The sequence below is a fragment of the Haliotis asinina genome, chromosome 3 (assembly GCF_037392515.1).
Source record: "Haliotis asinina isolate JCU_RB_2024 chromosome 3, JCU_Hal_asi_v2, whole genome shotgun sequence".
Lineage (NCBI taxonomy): Eukaryota > Metazoa > Mollusca > Gastropoda > Lepetellida > Haliotidae > Haliotis > Haliotis asinina.
In genome coordinates, this window is record NC_090282.1 from 10,128,717 (window position 1) to 10,149,253 (window position 20,537).

Here is a 20,537-nt window from a genome sequence, read left to right on the forward strand (position 1 = left end):
TGGGAACTTTCGGAGCAGATCCTTCATTAAAATTTCACGTTTTAATCAACCATTTTGCTGATGTCATGTCTTTGAAGGAATAATATCACACATCACGAGAACCAGCACAAGGGCTTTCGTCTCGGCTTCTTGTAGTAACCGTTGACTGATTAATTTCTCCTTTCAAGAAACTAACTAGATCTAAAGCGTATCAAAAACGGAACAATTGTCTCCGTACGATAAAGTGACTCACGTATCGGCCACAAAGCGACTTTAACCATATCGGGTGTATTTCACTTCTGAAATAAACATATGTCAATTTCTGTCTTATCTTAACCGCGCTCTCCATAAATCAGGTATGTCGTTACTAAACCCAAATCTATTTCCCTTACATCGCATCATCATCAAGGAGATTAAAGATCTATACAAAATGTATTTTACATCGATCACATGCATATTTGAAAGAGACGAACACTTTAATGTACTTGTAAATGATAACGGGATTGATAATACTACAAAATAGAAATTATGAATATTGCGTTCTTTTCATGGATCATCTGCTGAGACAGACATGAAATTAATACATCCGGATAATTTGCCAAATAAAACCTGTGTTGGGTTTCAAGATACCTACGGGAGACTTGGATCGAGGATGTTAGTCCTTTTACTCACGGTATGAGTTGATCAAATCGACAATTTATCATAGAAAATCGCATAATGACAATTCAAGTTCTCTACCTCTGATTGCTGCCTTGATAAACTACAGGCTGTAGTGTAATATTAGCCATGACAATGCTTAATGGTTATAGGGGTAGGGCAGTTCTTGGAACGATGGGAAGTTGATATGGTGGGGGTGGGGGACGATTTGAATGAGAGAGGTTGAGGGGGAGGCGCATACACAATTGATGGACTGCGATTGAATGTATCAAATAAGCGGTATCTTTATAAATTAATATGCAAGATTCTTATTAAGCTTACATATGACTGAGAAACGTATAAAAACAGTATCGTGGCATCTCTGATGAGTGTACTCTTCAACAGATTGGAAATGTGGTGTAGATACAGACCGGAAGCAGTGATGGATACAATGAACATGGCAGGTACACCGTGGGGGGAAAGTTTGGTGATACCGATATCCAGACATTATTCTCTATACCTAAAGTAAAAGTATTGTGCTTATTGTAAGTCTAATTTTCTCTTCCGGAACAGATCTTTAGTACAATCTACAGACTCTGTCTCACAATCCCTGAACCACATTATTTTCCCTACAACCTCTCTCTCCACCCCCACCACCCACCCCCCCTCTCTCTCTCCCTCTCTCTCTCAGTCCGAAGAGATCTAGTTCAATGTTAATAATGTTTCAATGACCGTTTTAGTCTGTCTCTCAGCCCCTAAGCCACATTATTTTCCTGACTTCCAAGTTCTGTGCAGACTGCAGAGCCTTAAATTTAGCAAGTCTAGAATTCCTCAGGTACTGAATCTCTGGTTTCCATGGGGCTTCTTTTCAGTTAATAATAGGTTTGATTATTACTATCCAAATTATATCTATTCAGAGACTAAGAACTAGTCCATATATTTTATTGTATCAGCAAATAGCAGATGCAAAAATCATCAGAAATCGGATAGATGAGTGATTAGGTCAAGACATGATTAAGCTGAAGGAATGGCATATTGAGGTTCGGGAGGACTGCATGGCATCCTGAGGTGCAGATACTGTATGGCATATTGTGGCATGTTGAGGTACATCAAGAATATTTGGTATATTGAAGTACGAGGAGATTGCATGGCATATTGAGGTACGAGGAGATTGTATGGCATATTGAGGTACGGGGAAATAGTATGGCATATTGGGGGACGGGGAGATTGTATGGCATATTGGGAGACGGGGAGATTGTATGGCATATATTGAGGTACGGGGAAATAGTATGGCATATTGGGGGACGGGGAGATTGTATGGCATATATTGAGGTACGGGGAGATAGTATGGCATTTTGAGGTACGGGGAGATACTGAAGTATGGAAAGACTTTAAGGTATATTGAGAGACGGGGAGACTGCATGATATTGAGGTATGGGGAGATTGCATGGCATACTGAGGTATGGGAGACGGGAACACTAAATGGCATATTGAGATTGTGTGACATACTGAGATAAGGGGAAACTAAATGACCTAGTAAGGCACGGGAAAACTTAATGACATATTCAGGTGCGGGGATACTATAAGGCATATTGAGGTAGGGGGGAAAATGGCATATTGGTGCCAAATTAAAGGATAAGTCCGCGATAGACGGAGGCGATCACGTGATATCAGAACCCTGGCCTCCTTGACCCTGCAATGAGATTGTGACTTGATTCTAGCAGAATAAGTTGGCGGGGAAACGCTGAATGGTGTCGGGGTTCCCGTCCCGGGGACTCCGGCGGGGGGTGAGAAGTCTAACGACACGTTCCTTCCAAGAAGGTAAACAGGCGCCTGCTTGCGGTGGCCCGTCGTGCCAGTTTAGCAGGCCTTCAAAACATAGGGCAAAAATCACAAACCGATTTGAATAGGATGACAGCCTATTTGTTCTCCTTATTCTTTGTTGATTTCTCACATTTTCAAGCAAAGCAAAAGGCCTGACAAATGGAATCAGATCACTATTACTGCCTATAAAGAACTTCAAATGACCGGGCACTTCGAGGACAAAGCCATAGCTCTTAGGGGCCGGCTACAGAGAAAAGGTCATTATAGGAAACACAGAGATGGTAATAAAGAAAGAATGCTTTTAGTTATTTGTAGATAGCGTGTAATTCCACTTGGGACCTGAGAAGGCTATGCCGAGATAAAAATATGAAATCGAGTATCAATTTAGCGATAAGCCTACGATATAAAACCACGCATAAAGACCCGGCCAGCTGGAGAGTTGCTTATGATGTAAAATGAGCCATAAAGTCTCCTTCGTTCGCGATATCAAAATTCGCAGCTATACCAAAGCCGGCGCAATGCATCCTGGGACCACAGGGACTCAATGCGGTCTTATGATTTGATTCCTAAATTAAGCAGGAAATCACATTATGTGCCCTCGTAATTGTCCCATCTGGCTTTAATATAGGGCGATTGAAGCAACATGTTTTGATTGATGTGTGATAGGAGGTAAGGGTCTGAGGTCATGAGGCTAATCTTTCACTTCTGACCCCTTTCAGGCCAAATCCGAGTCGAGTTTGTTAATTACAATTACACGTTGTGAAGCGAGGGATCCGTCTGTCTCAATGTGTCGGATTCCGTCAATTCCCGGCAAATTAATTCTTGTCAGCTGGTCGTGGAGCCAGGAAAGAAAGGCGTTTTGTTTCAACCCCTCCATATTAAACCACTATAAATATTTTAACCCACACAACTTCTCTCATTAAGTGTCTGCTCCGTTCTATTTGCAGAACGGGATTAAACTGAAATTGCATAAGTTACTCCGTAAGGCTTCAGGGATTCGCCCGACTGGTGTTACCAATAACTTGACAACAACAAACGTGTTGTAATAGCTCTTCAATATATGAACTTCTTCAATAATGTCTTCGCCATGTATGTAACGCGAGTCATGGGGGGATATATTTGTTAAAATTAGCTATCCGGATTTCATCCCCGTCGTACCATCAAAGCGAAGCTCTTTTCAATTTTGCACAGATCCGTTATAAAAAACGATATCTGAATAAACAACATGATGCTGTCGATTAAAGTAACTGAAAAGATATCGTGCTTGCATTAAGTACGAGATGTATCCGACAATGGCGATCTACATAAGCAGGATCACACAGCTGGGGAGGTCATTGGTGTCCGCATAGCTATATTTCTTGATATAAATACATTCACAGAATCACAAATATTGACACAAGTTTTCTTTCAATGCCATTTTCCCAGCGATTATTTTGCGGCATCGCTTCAAGGAAATCTGATTGCCCTGGGTCAGCCCCTCGTATGTTATTCGTAAGTATAGCATTTATATCATGTCGAATGTAGCAAGTGGACACGGAAACAGAATGTTTGCACGAGATTCATATTAAATGTACATAGACGTGGTGTTAATATTGCAGCTTGGTATAAAATACAACGATATGTCAATTAATCCCAATACAGTTATACTCGAATAACAAGCTTGAAGTTCTGTCTGTGTAGGTGTATGTGTAAAAGATAGCCCCAGGACACAACCTGTCAACATGGATTTGGTCAGAACCAATTGTCTGGCAATTATCACTCAAGTGAAAGGTGCGTTTTGATAGAATTTCTCACAATTTCAAAACATCAAACATTCAGAGCATCTCTGTCTATAAATAGGACAAATTAAAATATAACTAGACGGTCTTTTCAATCAATTAGCGCGAACGGCGCTTTCAGTAAAGATTGACTTCATTAATTAAACACCCTCGTCGTTGTTGGTATAGCTTTTATCCATCGTCGCTTGTGCCTGATTTATGTCAACACAGAGAAAGTGACAAAGCCATGTTAATAGATCTGACTGTCTCCCACGGGGCTTCTACAGCAATTAACAAGGATATACTGTACTTTCATTACGTCACCACTCGCTCTCTTAATTACGATAAACAATATGATCCATGTTTACAATGGACGAAATGTGCAAAGAAAAACGGCACAATACACTCAACTGACGACGCGCGTCTTTTGTCGAACGATAAAACATTGTTAACTAACGTAACGGTATAAGAAAAAACAGATGATCCATAGTTTCATCTTATGCATAATTAATAAGATTCTATCGCAGACCGGAGCCAGGGCACTCAGCGATTGAGTTCAGTCCATTGGTTTATAACCGTTTATAGATCTTAAGTCTTTTTGTATGGATAATGCAAGACAACTGATGTCTCCCCCAACATGGGCCTTCATCAAAATTTCATCTTAATCTCACTTTTCTGCGCAAATTCTTATTGGAACATGAAATCAAATGAACAATGGACGAATGTGAAGCAAATAGTTTATTCTCTCAATCGCTTCACGAAGCTTGATTTCCCACTCCCCTGGCACCGATATACAGAAATCAAGTGAATTTTTAATGAGCTCAAGAAGAACTAACTTTAAGGAGAACCAACCACTGGCTTTTAGAAATAAAAAGGAAAAGAGACAAAGTCATCCTGGCGACATGAACCAAAGAGCCATTTAGTCGGTGATCGATAGTGTTGTACGGATTGAGCTTAGACTCATTCACTGAAGTGATCAAGGCGAATACAGTCACACGAGATTCTCAAGGCTCTACCCATGCTACACAATTAATCGATATTATATACCGCGAGCGAAATGTAGATATCGCAATCAAATGTCTGTAATTCGTGGATCACTCAACCACAGTACAATGTAGGCATGTTCATCCTTTGATATACATGATTACAAGACAAACTAATTTATGAGTGTATGAACTTCAATTTCAAAATATATAGTAACAATTTTAACTTACATATCTGTTGTTTTTTTTTATTAATAATACACATCACTGTCGTTGTTTAGTTGTTGCACTATATTGGATCGGCGATAGAAAGAAGGGTTATCATACAACTTGAGAGCACACAAGTCTTTACGTTAACGCAACACGGCTTATTTACCTTATCAGCAAAAAGCGCAGCTGCATACGACTGTGTTTTTTTCTGTACCACTGAGACGATGCTATTCTAATTTCACGAGGTTGAACATGGTATATAATTTGTAATAACATTTTCTTGTTTAAACATTAAAACCGATAAACTGAAATGTACTTATACGACTATTGGTGTGTGTATTTTGGGTACAATTATCATGTGACAACGTCTTTTTAAAGAATTACAACAGAAAATTTCTTCAATATTTGATATTGTAAATGACTATAGGATATACGTATATTTGTTTATTTTTCGATAATACGTCAACACGGACATCCTTCCATTTAATTAATACGTCTGAGCACAGTTATGTGAGGTTTCTTGGTTAGAAGAGTCGATACTGTTAAAGTATCATACTGTTTTATCAATAATTGTAATTTTGGGTGAAAATGTCCTTTGAAATGGATTTACTGTTATCGCGTTCACCATCTCTTTTCAGTGACTGACACAAATTGCAGGGAATCAAGACAGTGCGAAATACATACTTCAATATGCAGCAGCCCAAATTATGATATTTAAAAAACCCTTTATCAAATGGTTATGAGGATTTATATGCGTGGTAGTGTTTAACAAAAATGATACCTTATATTGTGGTCTAATATTTGACAGGAACATCATCAGTTATCATGAAAATTTGATGCATGCTAAAATATAATGTAGAAATACTTCGTGTAAAATGTCAAGCGGTTTACTGCAGCTGTAAGCAAGCTCTCTGGGTGGCTGGCTTGAGAGGCATGGCAGATTACTGTGATTATGATAAGAAAATAATTTTCTGATATCACAGCGATAAGAAATAATAATTCATAATATAGAAGATATAGTTTGGTATAAGAAAATATGGAAAGTGCAGGCGTTCTGTGCAAATTGTAAATACCTGTCGACATATATTGAGTAAATATTGAGTATTGAAACGAACTTCTTTACTGTTAATATGACAATTTGAGGTTTTAAAAGATTGACAATAAAAGGATCCGTACCGCACTGACCTGTTTGAACTGCTCTTCGAAGGTCCAGTGATGGGTCCGACCCTCACCCACATCAGGAGGGGTGTGCATCCCCCCAACAGAGGGAGGCTGGGTGTTCCTTGGGAATCTGTCGGGGGAGGTCTGAGCTGTGAACGGACTGTGGTTCTGTGCACGTATGGAGTGGGTTTCCAGTTTGATGTCCCGTGGGGACGAGGCATGTGCCGGGTGGGGGTGATGAAGACTGTGATGAGGGTGTACTACTCTGAAATCATCAGTATGTTTGGTACGAAGTTCCTGCTCTCGCTGTCTCATGCGTTCCTGAGCCAAACGAAGTTCTTTTTCTCGTGCTCTGAGCTCCTCCTGGTGCCTCGATAAAGCTTCTTCATGAGCTTTCAGTTCTCTTTCAATTTCTTCCCTTTCCTCTCTTTCTTGTTGCTTCAATTTTTCATATAATTCCCTGTCAGCAGGATCGAGTTTTTCAGCACTCAAATCATTGTCTTCACCATTCTCACTGAAGTTGTCGGACTCTGGATCAGTGCATGGGGTCTGCAAATCTTCAGTGGACTGACAGAAACAAACACAGAATTAGTAAATTACAAGTGCTAACAAATATACCGTAACAGACACAACTAATGTTTTGCTACAATACAATTACTAACGGAAAGCATGACGACTAAGTTATCAAATCTTCAAAAACAAAACGAAATCATTCAATAAATTTCAGAATATTCAAACATATACACATTTCTTAAATGAAATATAAAAAAACTAAGGCAAAAACAATATTAATTTTAATTTAAAGATGTATTTCTTATAAATCTCAAGTCCAAGTATAGGGTTTGAAAAAAAGAAAAATAATGGCACAAACTTTCGTTGAAAGAAAGTAAAAAGTTATCACAACTAAACTTTCCTTTCTTTTACAAAATAGGTGTAATGCAGTGACATGCAAACATTTAAAGAAACGCGACTTAATTGTGAGAAAAGTCCAAAAAGCGAATATCCTAGGTTAAAAACCTAGCAGACGAATTTTGACAGCGGCCTCAGAAGTCACGCTGTAACTTACCATGTTTTCTTCTGTGTTGTTCTCGGGCTGTGACATAACTGCTTGAGTCTGTTTTCCAACAGACAGTTTCTAACACGGCTAAGAGCGTCCTTTCACACACAACTCGTCGAAGGTGCTTGGGGCAATTTTGGTAGCGCACTTTATCAAATAATCCTATCCCGATAGCGAATTAATTTATGCAGAAGTTTAGTCACGTGAACCTCTCGACAAATGCCGACCAAGCAGCGAAGATTTCCGATTAGTCCATCGCCAACACTAGACTAGACGCCTGTCTAACGGTATTTGTAAATGCGCAGGGAGGACGCGCGCTGTTATTCTGATACCAGTTTATCTCAAACCAAAAATGGATACCGTTGTTTAAAAACGTCAATGATATAAACTACGATTTAATTGATACATTATGTTTCTCATATGATAAATATTGTGACGATAAAACAAATATATATTTCCAGTCGTGCTGAAACACTTTCCGTTTGAGAATGTACACATTCAACAGTGGATCGAGATTATTCAAGATGGCGACCTCCTACAAGAAGACATCCATCAAAGCATATCCACGTATTACTGAAAAAGAAACCTCTGATAACATATATTGGAAGCAGTTAGAGGTACTGATTTCCCACAAAACCCTCCAAAACACTATATCTCGTTACTCATCCTTATGTGTGTTGTATGTCAGTGTAAAGACGAGTTTCAGTAGCCGGTCCCTGTACCCACGTGGTTTTGTTTACATGTAATTGACATTTTGTTATCGTTTGTATCAACACGCAAACTTCAAAATATGAGCGAACAAGATCTTTTTCACCATCGCGTTATTTCTGTTACATTTCTGAACATGCCACACAACTTTTGAAGTACCTGTTATTATTTTGAAAAGATGAAATCCATTGAGTCCAATGAGTCTGCTATAAAATCATTGACGTGAAAGGCGATGTTTGGTTGTTACTGGGAGCAGAGACCATATTATATTATCTATTATATGGTCTCTGCTGGGAGACATTCATACTTTCATCGTCACTATTCTTTATCAAAATAACTTTTTATACAGTTACTTCTTGGAATATAACCATCCTCAGTTCCACCTCAAGTTAAACTGAAACTGACTAAACACACTGATCATCTTTCATGTAACATCTCCGCTGATGTTTAACTATGGGGTTATAGCTAAAACGGTACCACAGCAGAACGGCACCAAAATCGTTTGGTGAAAACGGCACCAAATTGGCAAAAACGGATACTGATTAATGGGCTAAAACGTCACCATATATCAAACATTGTTATATTGACTTTATTATTATGTTGACTTTATTGAATTGTTTGTAATGTTTAGATGTTTATTTCAAATTATCAAGCATTCTTTTGGGTTGTTTGGTGGTCCAGAAAAAGACTGTTGAGATAGAGTTTTGTTGGATGGGACCATGAATTGCCGCATACATATTTATGTTTATGTAAATAATAGTAGTCCATAACTCACACAGTGGTGAGGCATTGTGATGAATGATGTGTTTTGTTGTGGAGGCATGGATGGTCATCTCAGGTGGTGGTATGTTGCTGCCCTATGTTCATCCAAAGTTCACAATACAATAAAGTCATCACATCAATTTCATCCTTATTAAAATTGTATATGGTGACGTTTTCACCATAACATTTGTAGCCGTTTTCGCCAAGGGAAGGTTCTGTTCTGTCCAAACGGTGACGTTTTCACCAGGTGCCGTTTTGCTGTGATGATGTTTTAGCCTGCACCCTAACTATAGACTTAAGTCAGCACCATTTCCACAGTATCCCCTTAGCAAGGGAATTCCATGTCCTTTTCTGTTCTAATCCAGGAAATGTTTGTCAGTATGTATTATGACAATGTGATTAATTTATGCCTGTTGCATACATTGTTATACTAAAGATGTTTTACACACACCAGGTGAGAAGATATCATTTCTTTTCATGCATATTCTTACTGTCATTTGATAAACATAGATGGAATGTTTACACTAAAAAATATTCCTTAGCAAACCAGTCCTGTTCAGTTATGGTAATCAGAAAAAAATGTATTCAAAATATAGACACTGAGCCTGATGTCTTGAGCAAATTACTTGACCGTTATTGAACTAGCCACACATTTTATGAGCCAGAACAATTAAAAACAATGTTTCTGAAAATGTTTACAACTGTTGTCTGACCCGTGCAAGGAGGCTATGTTTGACTATGTTGAATAGATTTGTAACCAGAAGCAACATGCCAGAGTTCATAGTCATTTTGTTTCAAATTTTCTTCACTTGACCACAGATAGTGTTTTGTTGTGGAGGCATGGATGGTCATCTCAGGTGGTGGTATGTTGCCGCCCTGAGTTGTGTCCCTTGCACAACCCAGAATCCTATGAGTTTGAGTCATACTTTACCAGATTGTTTCTTGGATTGTCAACAACATGCCTGTCTGCCTGGGTTCAACCACATTGGCAAAAGTCTGAGACATGCACCACATTACTATTTTTGACAATTACTTACATACTTACACACTGCAAATGCATCCAGTGAATGCATCACTGTTTTTTGTCACTGAGGCTAATTTACTGACAGTATATAAATCAATAATACATTTACCTGAAGCTTTATCAAGTAATAACCTTTACTGAAGCATGCATGATTACAGTTCAGTCGAGTTCGGTATGTGAAATGAAAGAAATGACCGTTAAATCTTTGTGTTTTGTTTTCTGATGGGAGTTAAAACTGATATTGATGTTATTTGTCACCAAGTAATTATTGCACAAGATTCCTCAAGTGTATTTGTTTGGATGCTGTTGGATAATTCTACTATGGCAGTCCAGTCCTTCACATGGTTGTGTCATCACTGAACAAATTAGCATCAACTGTGTTAGGTAGAATGCTTAACACTGTTCTTGGTGGTAGTTTTTGTTGTGGGGGCGGTGGGGTAGCCTAGTGGTTAAAGCGTTCGCTCGTCACGCCGAAGACCCGGGTTTAATTCCCCACATGGGCACAATGAGTGAAGCCCATTTTCTGGTGTCCCCAGCCGTGATATTGCTGGAATGTTGCTAAAAGCGGCGTAAACCTAAACTCACTCACTCAAGTTTTTGTTGCTCAGAATTGTTCCTTTGTTATGACAACTACATATATGTAAACATTTTAAATAGGAACAGAGAACTGTTAGGAACATGACTGATCTGTGTAATGTTATGTATTGTCAGGGAAGAGTGGCCATGGTGACCAGTCATAATAATAGTAATAATAACAACAATAATAATGGCGATATACTGCTGGAGTGTATAGCGATGGGAGTAAACCAGGTGACGTCCTTTACCAAGTATGCCCAGAGTCGGTCCTTTGCGGAGAAGCTGTCTGAGAAGCCATTGCATCATGTGTACATGCAGTGTGTGGAACAGAACAGCAATCCAACCTACTCCTTCGCCTGGAAAAGTCGGCTGATCTCAAATGTGAAACTGAGGGCTTCCTTTTTGCTGCTCAGGACCTGTCACTTCCCACTGGCAATTGTCAAAATGTGATTCTTAATCAAAATGTGAACATAAAATGTCGTCTTTGCAATGAATTCTCAGAGACTGTCCAACACCTTGTCAGTGGATGCCCTTCCTTGGCACAAACAGTATATCTTAAAAGACATGATGGCATGGCTTGCTGCATTTACTATCGTCTCCACCATGCCTGTGGCTTTGACCCCGAGGTCCATCCATGGTACGACCCTGAACTTGTCCAGGGTGTGCTGGAAAATGGAAAATCTCTGGAATAGGCCAATATACAGCCTGAGACGAATTCCAGCCAACAAACCTGATCTTGTCCTTTTTGATAAAACCAATGAAATTATTTATATCATAGAATTTTCTGTCCCTTTTGACAGCAATGTGATTGGCAAGATTCAGGAAAAGCATGATAAATATGCGGACCTCGCCTTTGAAATGTCTCGCTTGCATCCCAAGTACACTGTCGTCAGGCTCCCCATTGTTTTCGGTGCCCTTGGTTTGGTACCTCCTGATCTCTTGGCGCAGATCAGAAGAGTGCCCGGGTTCTCCACTGGGAGCACACCCCTTCTGACAATCTGGGTAATGCAGAAGGCTGCAGTGTTGGGGAGCCTCCATATTCTCTGGAAAGTTCTTGGTGGGTTCGACTAGGCAGTGTTTCATGGGAGAAGTCCCATTCGCTGTCTGGGCTGCGTGTAGAGGGGGCGAGGGCCCTGAGCTGATGATGAGCTTGACCAGCCTGACTGTGCCAGGATCACCCGAACCCTCTCTGCTGCATTTTCATTCTAATCTGTAAAAAATAATAATGAAGGTACTTATACCACTCAAAGTGGAGGATCCAACAGGTGTTGCCTGTTGTGACATGTATAAAAACCCCAAAATTACAGATCCTTGTTGAAACACTAAACACATGGTAATGGCCAATGAGGACTGTGACCTCCAGCCTATTCTATTCTTAGGTTTAGCTGTGATCTCCCATGGATCTGGCATGGTGTGTGGATACACAAGGGAATATCAGCTTCAGTAAGTGATCTGCAACCAAAACAATGTTGGGCCATTGTAGTTCTTGATGGCAAAACTTCATAGTCACCATATTAACAGAAGTGGCTACTCAGTAGTCCCCATTGCAACAATGACTTAAATATCTTTTCAAATTGTTTTGACCATCTACATGATGTTGTGTGTTAAATAATTTTGATGTTACATGTACTGACATAGGTGATGGAGGGCTTTCTTTTTGCCTTGAACCAGCTGTAGATAAGGAAATCATTGTTGGTTGTGACACTTCAAGACTTCAGGCCCCGATTTTCTGAAACAAACTTAAGTTTTCACTCAAATCTCAAACTGAGTTTGACAATTTGAAAAAGCTGAATTTTTAACTAACCTGCATTTTTTGTAAATAACGAAGTCCACACAACTAATGAAATATGTCCGCCAAACTCAGATCTTGAAAGTTTGGGCTCAATAGCGATTTCTGTGTATTCTTGAAAATGTGTGTTCCTGTGTTTACTCAGATTTGAGCTAAAAACTTGAACTTAAGTCAAAACTACGACTTTAATTTGTTTCGAGAAATCGGGGCCAGTTGTTTTCCTGTGAAAGGAAACACTTTATTTGTTCTATTTCATCTTCTCTCATGCATAATTTGTAACTATTTTTATCAGTAATCATTCAGGTTGCTTTCATTGTGACTGGTTCTGGTTTTAGGTTCCAGTGACCAAGAAGGAATATGGTGCCATTACAGACATTGACTTCAGCCCCACAGAACCCTACAACTATGCTGTCACCAACTCCACACGGGTGAGTCTGTCGGTACTGGTTACCAGTCCATGATGTCTTCAGTGATCTCATATTGTCGGAGCTGTTGCTAGGTTTCCTTGTCAGCCGACAAGGCAGTTGTAATCATGGCGAGACTCATCTGAATGTTTCAGCAGAATATCTGTAGTATGAACAAGAAACTCACAAACAGTGCTATCTTACAAACATTGTTCTTGGAACAATCACTGTGAATCAAATGTGAAGTTTTACTGTCGGACAATATCAGTGATTATCAGACACCTGTTGATATTGTTAGTCAGAAAGAAAACGTGACCCTGTGGATTTGGCCTCAAACCCTCTAACCTGAGGTGCCAAACACAGTATTTCTTCACATGTTGTTCAGTGTACTGAGACCATATATAATGTGTAAGAATATTTAATTTGGTTTTGATTTTGGTCTTTAGTGAAATTGTTTGAACTCCAAATTTGTGTACTTTTTTTATTCATCGCACTGTTTTTCAACTTTATAGGTTGAGTTGGCATTTTTGATGATATGTTTCAGTAAGTGCATACTGATAGGTATCAGAATCTACAGAGTTGTGTTATGCATTGCATGTGACCTTTAAGTTTGTCTGCGAGATATCTCAAGAACTGTTCACTGGATTTTCTCCATATTCATGTGGAGGGGAGGAGGGGCGAAGGTCCAGTCAATTTTGGTTACCTTCACATAATTTTCAAGTTCACAGTTTCGTATGAAACTGCATGTTATGATTGTCAGCAAGATATCTCAAGAATGGTTCACTGGATTTTCTTCACACGCTTTCAAGACTCCCCTTGAATGTTTTTCAATAAGCAGTTCTTTAGTACTATTTTTGCATATTCCATACACTGAGGTATTGTATAAGTCATGGTCTAAATCAGTCTTGAAAATGTTTTTGTGTAGTGAACAACTGCAGAGCAAGCAATCAAAAGAGGGTGACTGGTCATGTGTTTGTTGACTTTTAACTTCATCTTAAATTTTGACCTTCACCTTCATTACTTTTTAAGCTACAATTATTGTTAACATCCCATCAGATGAGTAATATTCTCTTCCAAAGATAAGTTCTGGAAGAGTGTTTTTTGTCAATGTAGTTTGAGTGTTCATTGGAATTTGAAAATGGAAGGATGTTTTGTATGTACTTTTCTAAAGGTCATTTTCACAATTTCAGCATATATTTAGTACATGTTGTTGAGTTTAAGGACATCTTGAAAACAACACCCAACTATGTTGCCTCAGGCACTGCAATTCAAGATTAATCCTCCCACAACACTACCTCCCACAACACTACAGGCTTGCCTCCTGCCACACTACAGGCTTGCCTTCCACAACACTACCTCCCACAGCACTACAGGTTTGCCTCCTGCTACACTACAGGTTTGCCTCCTGCCACACTACAGGCTTGCCTCCTGCCACACTACAGGTTTGCCCCCCCACAACACTACCTCCCACAACACTACATACTTACCTTCTGCAACACTCACAGGCTTGCCTTCGACAACATTACAGTCTTGCCTCTCACAACACTACAGGCTTGCCACCCACGACACTACAGGCTTGCCACCCACGACACTACAGGCTTGCCTCCCACAACACTACAGGCTTGCCTCCCACAACACTACAGTCTTGTCTCCCACAAGACTACAGTCTTGTCTCCCACAAGACTACAGTCTATCTTTTTGTCAATTGAGTCTTGTATCTATGCAGAAAATGGGATTTATTGGTTTAGTTTGTTTAATGCTGCAAACAGCAATATTCTAGCTAAATGGCAACAGTCTGTAGATTTTTTAGAAATGACCATGCTTTATTGATCATTGTACTCCACTAGTGCAGTTTAGTGTTTACACTGTTCACCACAGGTTTCTGGAGACTTTGTTATCACATTAACAAACATATTAAAAGTACTCTTTTGCCAGGTGTATGATATACAATTGATACATATCTTTTCAATCACCTCATTACCATTGACTACAATCAGTTACCCCTTCGAATCTGTTCATTATGTATGTGATGGGTTTGACATGTGATCTTACAGTTACAAAACCTCCTGTTTATGTAACTAAAAGTACATTGTGATCTAGCTGCCATTGCAACCCTTAGTTAAAGCCATTAAACTCTGTATCCAGCCATGCATGTAACTGATGGTGTGGAGATGTATAATCTATAATATATAAAGGACAGATATATAACAGTGCTGACAGCATAACATACAGCAAACTTGTGGGGTAGCCTCATGTTAAAAGCATCCACTCATCATGCTGAAGACTAGAGTTCAATTCCCCATATGGATACTTTGTATGAAGCCTATTTCTGATGTCCCTGCCATGATATTGCCAGAACATTGCTAGAATTGGTATCATGGAATAATAATTCATCCAAAAATTCATAGTTAATTATATAATTATTACCAATACAACATATTTGAATCCTAATTTATCTCTTGCAGTGGTAATGACTGATAATAAATTTTTGTGTGCCGTAAAAACAAATTGAGTTGGTCAAACTGAATTTACTAAATTTTTCAAAAAGTACCTTGAGAATGAGTTCTCTGTCTGTTTTTTAAAATATTGGTTTGGAAGTATACTGATACTCTCAATACAGGTGTTCAGTTGCATTTTGCCTTTTATGAACACACCTTTCAGGTTTCCTGCATCAAGAATGTGCTGATTGCATTGTTGTTGGTTCTGCTCGTGGTCCTGGTAGGATCGTTAGAGAAAGTACTTTCTGTGTTTTGTCACTGTTGTACATAGATGTGTAACTTGTACAAGGCACAAAGTTTAAAAAGTGGGTTTGAATGTGATAAGTACCCTGCTTTCTTCACTTATCCTGTCAAACAAAACTATTAGTTAACACAACTGGTTCTGGGAAGTGCCATGGAGAGCACCCATTGTTGATGTAGACCAGGAAACGGTGGGATGCTACCTCAACATAACTCCAATCATCAAACAATTGTGTTCGTTACATGTGATATTGATGTTTGGTTTGTTTTTTTATAAAAGAAAAGTCTTGAGAAATGTGTGCATATTAATAACAGCATGCAATCCATGGCGTCGCTGAAACATGTAAAATAAGTGATGTTCTGTTGTAATGGCTAAAAAGCATGTGATTAACATGATATGCATCTTGAGTTTAATCTGTATGTCGTTTGTGTTGGTTTTTTGTTTGTGAAAATCTCTGTTGTCCAAATATTCTATGTACATATATTGTATGTAAACTATATCTTTTTCTGGCAGCCATGAAAAAATATGTGTTGATGCCCGTCTGCCTCATGTTTACCTTCCAAAAGCGTAGCGTATCTGTATTACAATCTCAAGCGACTTATAAGCAAATTACACTTTTCCATATGCTGACAGTCAGATTTATTCACTAGCTATGTTGTTTTATAGCGCTCTGCATCTCATGTTATGATCCGGCATGAACATATAAACGTGTTTTTTGCCTTTGAATTTGTTCTAGATGAGGATATGGTTGTAGGCTTCTGCAAGTCGAAATATCACAAAATGGCACATCAACATAGGCTGTGTATACACAGCATATTTTCATATCATTTTCACCAAAGTCTGCTTCGTATAAAATGTTTTTCTGGGATATTCTGGGAAATTTATAGTATCGCCCTGCCATAATCTATAAAATCACGGAAATTACAAACATGCGAAACCGGATCATCATTGCTGTCAATGATGTTTGAAATTATGGAAAAAGCAAAATTAACTTGCTTCTTCTCTTTGATAAAAATGATAGCTAGCTCTGCATCACTGATGGAACCTGGCAAGAAGAATCTTCCTATGATCAGATGATAGGTGGCATCTGGCTCCACACACAGGCATTCCCCGACTCCATGCTTTGGGAGCACAGGTAGATGGGCTATTAATTAGTAGGGCAGGTATGTAATCACCCCGCCAAATGTTCATCATTGCATAATAATCCACCTGTCTGAAATTTCCACTGATATTAATTATATGAGAAAATAATTCCAATCTGATAACTGTATTTCCTGCCCTTTGTTGGAAACCCTGTGCTTATAGTTTAGCCTATCTTTGCTTTATCTAGTGGGTGAGTGAGTTTAGTTTTACACCACACTCAGCAATATTCTATCTATTTGGTGGCGGTCTGTGTACAATCGAGTCTGGACCAGACAATCCCGTGATCAGCAGCATTAGCAGTCAATGAAGTCAGTGAGAGTGACCACCCAATCCTGTTCATCGCCTCTTACGTCAAGCATGGGCTACTGAAGATCAATTTTAACCCAGATCTTTTTGAGTCTTGATTTATCTAACACAGTATGGTATTTCTACTGTATTTTGTAAAGCGGTTGAAGAAAAATAAATGATGGAATGGTCTTGAGACCGTGTTGCGTGTATGCTATAATTTGTACACACTTGGTCAGTTTTTGATTATTCGAATGCTAGATTATTTCAATACATTTAGCCATTGTTTACTTTGTTCTTGTTTTGAGGTTTTGTTATATTTAAGAATTGACACTCACTTTTTATGAATTAGCTGGAGAATGAAATGTTAGTGTTTGGGATTTCGTGTTTGTGAACATTCTTGAGTGGCTGGCTGATCAACCATTGGTGGTAACATGAATATGTTGAATAGACAAATGGATATAGTTAGCTGTGTTCATGGATAGCTGTGAAAGAGGATGACAGTCAGTCTAGCAATGGATGAGGTTCATAGCTTGGGTTTACTTGTTTTGTTCATATACCATTCTTACAGATATTCAGCCAAATAACTGAACGTTTCCTGTGTGTGAATTAATGATTAAAATGTTAAGTGATCAGTAACAGCTTATCGGTGTCCTTTAAAAATCAACATGTTGTGTAGTTATGTACATTTTCTCTGTGAAGTATAGATTCTAATCCCTTTAGGGGTTGAGTCTCATGTGGGATTTGAACCCACACTTTGAGGCACCTAGTCACCAGAACACAAGGTCAGGAAGCCAAACCCACTCTGTAACAATAAAGGGAGGTCACCTAGTAGTTTTGATCACATACTTTGTGTACCCATCACAAATTAAGATACACTGAAAATGAAAATAGGGAATGTTTCTGAAGATTCACTCATGGATCATTTAGTGACTCTTAAGTCATTATTGAAGGCCATATTACATGCATTATGTTAACCATGAAGATCTGAGGTAGAATAAGCCTTTGGCAACCCATGCTTGCAATAAAAGGCGTCTATGCTTGTCTAAGGGTTGACTGATGGGATCGGATGGTTAGGCTCACTGACTTGGTTCCAAATGCAAAGATTGATGCTCATGCTGTGATCACTGGATTGCCTGGTCCAGATTTGATTGTTTACAGACTTTAAATTAAATTTAATATTAAATTTGATGAGTGTGGCATAAAAGTAAACTGAAACTCCCTTAGTCACTCTAAATGTATTATGCAGAACAGAAGAGAATGCACAGATGTGTGCAAGTATTATGTGCAACAGACATGAAGGTGTACAATAGTATATGTACCCAAGAAAATTTCAATATGAACTGAATAGAAAGTGTTTATGCATTATGAATGGCACAAAAGAATGTGTACAACAGTAGAAACATTTATGTACTATAAGATCATAACCTGAATTTGTTTATGATGACAATGGCTTGATGACCATGAGAACAAGTTCTAAAATTGTAGTGCCCTCCTAAATTGCAGTGGCTTGACAGCCAAAGAACAAGCTAAAGAATTGTAATACCCTCCAAAATGACAATGGATTGACAACCTAAAAAAAGATACAATGTCCTCAGAAATGACGATGGATAGCAACCAAGAGAACAAGCGAAAAAACTGTAATGCCCTCCCCAATGACCAATCTGATACTAAAACAGCCTGCTAAGGACCAGCTAATTATGTAACATCAAAACTGGACGACATGTAACATTGTAAGGAAACATGCAAACAAACCAAGAACATAGCTAATCCATTTACTAAATAATTTATGCACATAGCTAATGAACTTCCTATGTGGAATCAAGAAATACAAGATTAAGCCCCTTTCCAGTAGAGAATCAACCTGTCTGCTTTGACCAATGAAACAGAAGATATTCAGAAAAGGTGAAGCCTTTGTTTGTTCGTAAGTGATGTCTATAGCAGCAGGTGAAGAAACATATACTGGACATAATAAGTTAGGGATACTGGTAGTTTTATGATTGATATTGTATCAGTATGTCAATGAAGAAATGCATCATTATTCATATTCATAATTTCAACATTTACATATATCCCTAACTATTCTTATCCAATATGTGAGTGTGCTACTCACTAATCAAAGGCTGAAATGAGTGGCGACATTGATGAGTGAGTGGCAATGCTGTGATGGAGTGTGTATCATAGTCCTACCTGTGAAACAATGTATATTTCATAGCAAGATTTATCTTTTGCAACTCACTTTTATGCATGGTTTCAGATTGGTAAGATCAGTGATAAAACAAGGGAATTTTAGTATTGAAATTTCTGCTAGTCAAAGTCTGATAAAATCCTCGTAGAGAGCGAGAGGAGAAGTGTTGTATCTTTACACATTCAGGCCATTGGCCAGGAAAGTTTATTTAATGTTTTCCACATTCACAAGTAATTGACAATGTTTTACGAGGTAGCAAAACCTCGGCAAGTTTACAGAAGTTGCCTTCCCTAGAACCACAGATGGTAATGGCTTTGAACAATGAGGCTTGTAAAGATAGGTAGAAGTTTCCTATCAAGGTCTTATCTGATGGCGATGTATTCCTCAACTTGTATCATTTGCCGCCTTATCGGCCCAAAGACCTGGCAGTCCATTTAGATTCTATCAGCAGATAATTCCTTCACAACACCAATTTAAATGAGGAGGGTATTGCTTGGAGTGCCAGCTTGGTGCTTTTTCTTTGATTGCTTGTAACCCGAAAAGGGGGACACGTTTTTTTGTTGGGAAAATGAGGACTATTGGCTGCGATACATTACAGATATTCAAGTTTGTGGTTGTTTGCCAGATGGGATATTTAATCTGAGGGGAGTTTGTTGGCCTCCATGTTGGTGAGCTTGGTTGTAGATGCCACGGTTCATGGAATGTAAATAATGAGTGATTAATTGAGGGGGCTTCTCTTCAATGATAGGTGGCCTCGGTCTGCAGATCTCTGTCCCATCCAGTAGTGATTTGTTCCCATCAGCTTGCTGCACGGGCAGGACTGTATGTTAACACGGACAAATGTGTTTACACATGTTGCTCTACACTGCCTATCACAATCATGCATGTTGCTACTTCATCTGGGAGGAACTCTTTCAAGTCTACTCTCCTCACCATCAAAATCTCAGAAGTGCTGATTCACCATCAGTTTGAATTTCTGCAATTCTTGAGTTTTGACGTAAATGAAGATATTTGAAACATGGATTCACAAGTTAAATCCAAGTGATCTAACAAGGTAATGTGAAACAATCTACCCATGGTAACACCCAAATATATACCCAAAACACCAAATGATCTAACAAGGTAGTGTGTAACAATCTACCCATGGTAACACCCAAAGATATACCCAAAACACCAAATGATCTAACAAGGTAGTATGAAACAATCTACCCATGGTAACACCCAAAGATATACCCAAAACACCAAATGATCCATTGGAGTTGGCACAATTATTCTATCTAGATTAACACATTTGATCTATGATTACATAATG

The 20,537-nt window shown here is 38.8% G+C and overlaps 2 protein-coding genes across 3 annotated transcripts in view; one reads left to right on the forward strand and one right to left on the reverse strand.

The window, feature by feature from the left end:
- LOC137277444 (AT-rich interactive domain-containing protein 3C-like) overlaps positions 1-7,738 on the reverse strand; it is a 72,411-nt gene extending 64,673 nt beyond the window's left edge. For both annotated transcript variants that reach the window (XM_067809172.1, XM_067809171.1), the window contains exons 1-2: positions 7,617-7,738; positions 6,575-7,117 (exon numbers count right to left, since the gene is read on the reverse strand). In XM_067809172.1, coding sequence (XP_067665273.1) covers positions 6,575-7,117; positions 7,617-7,652 — 579 coding nt within the window. In that variant the 5' untranslated portion in view covers positions 7,653-7,738. The remainder of the gene's footprint in view (positions 1-6,574; positions 7,118-7,616) is intronic.
- A 202-nt stretch (positions 7,739-7,940) lies between these two features.
- Positions 7,941-20,537, forward strand: part of LOC137277446 (U3 small nucleolar RNA-associated protein 15 homolog) — a 113,444-nt gene continuing 100,847 nt past the window's right edge. Inside the window, exons 1-2 of the mRNA XM_067809175.1 lie at positions 7,941-8,224; positions 12,802-12,894. Of these exons, the coding sequence (XP_067665276.1) occupies positions 8,096-8,224; positions 12,802-12,894 (222 nt within the window). The 5' untranslated portion in view covers positions 7,941-8,095. The remainder of the gene's footprint in view (positions 8,225-12,801; positions 12,895-20,537) is intronic.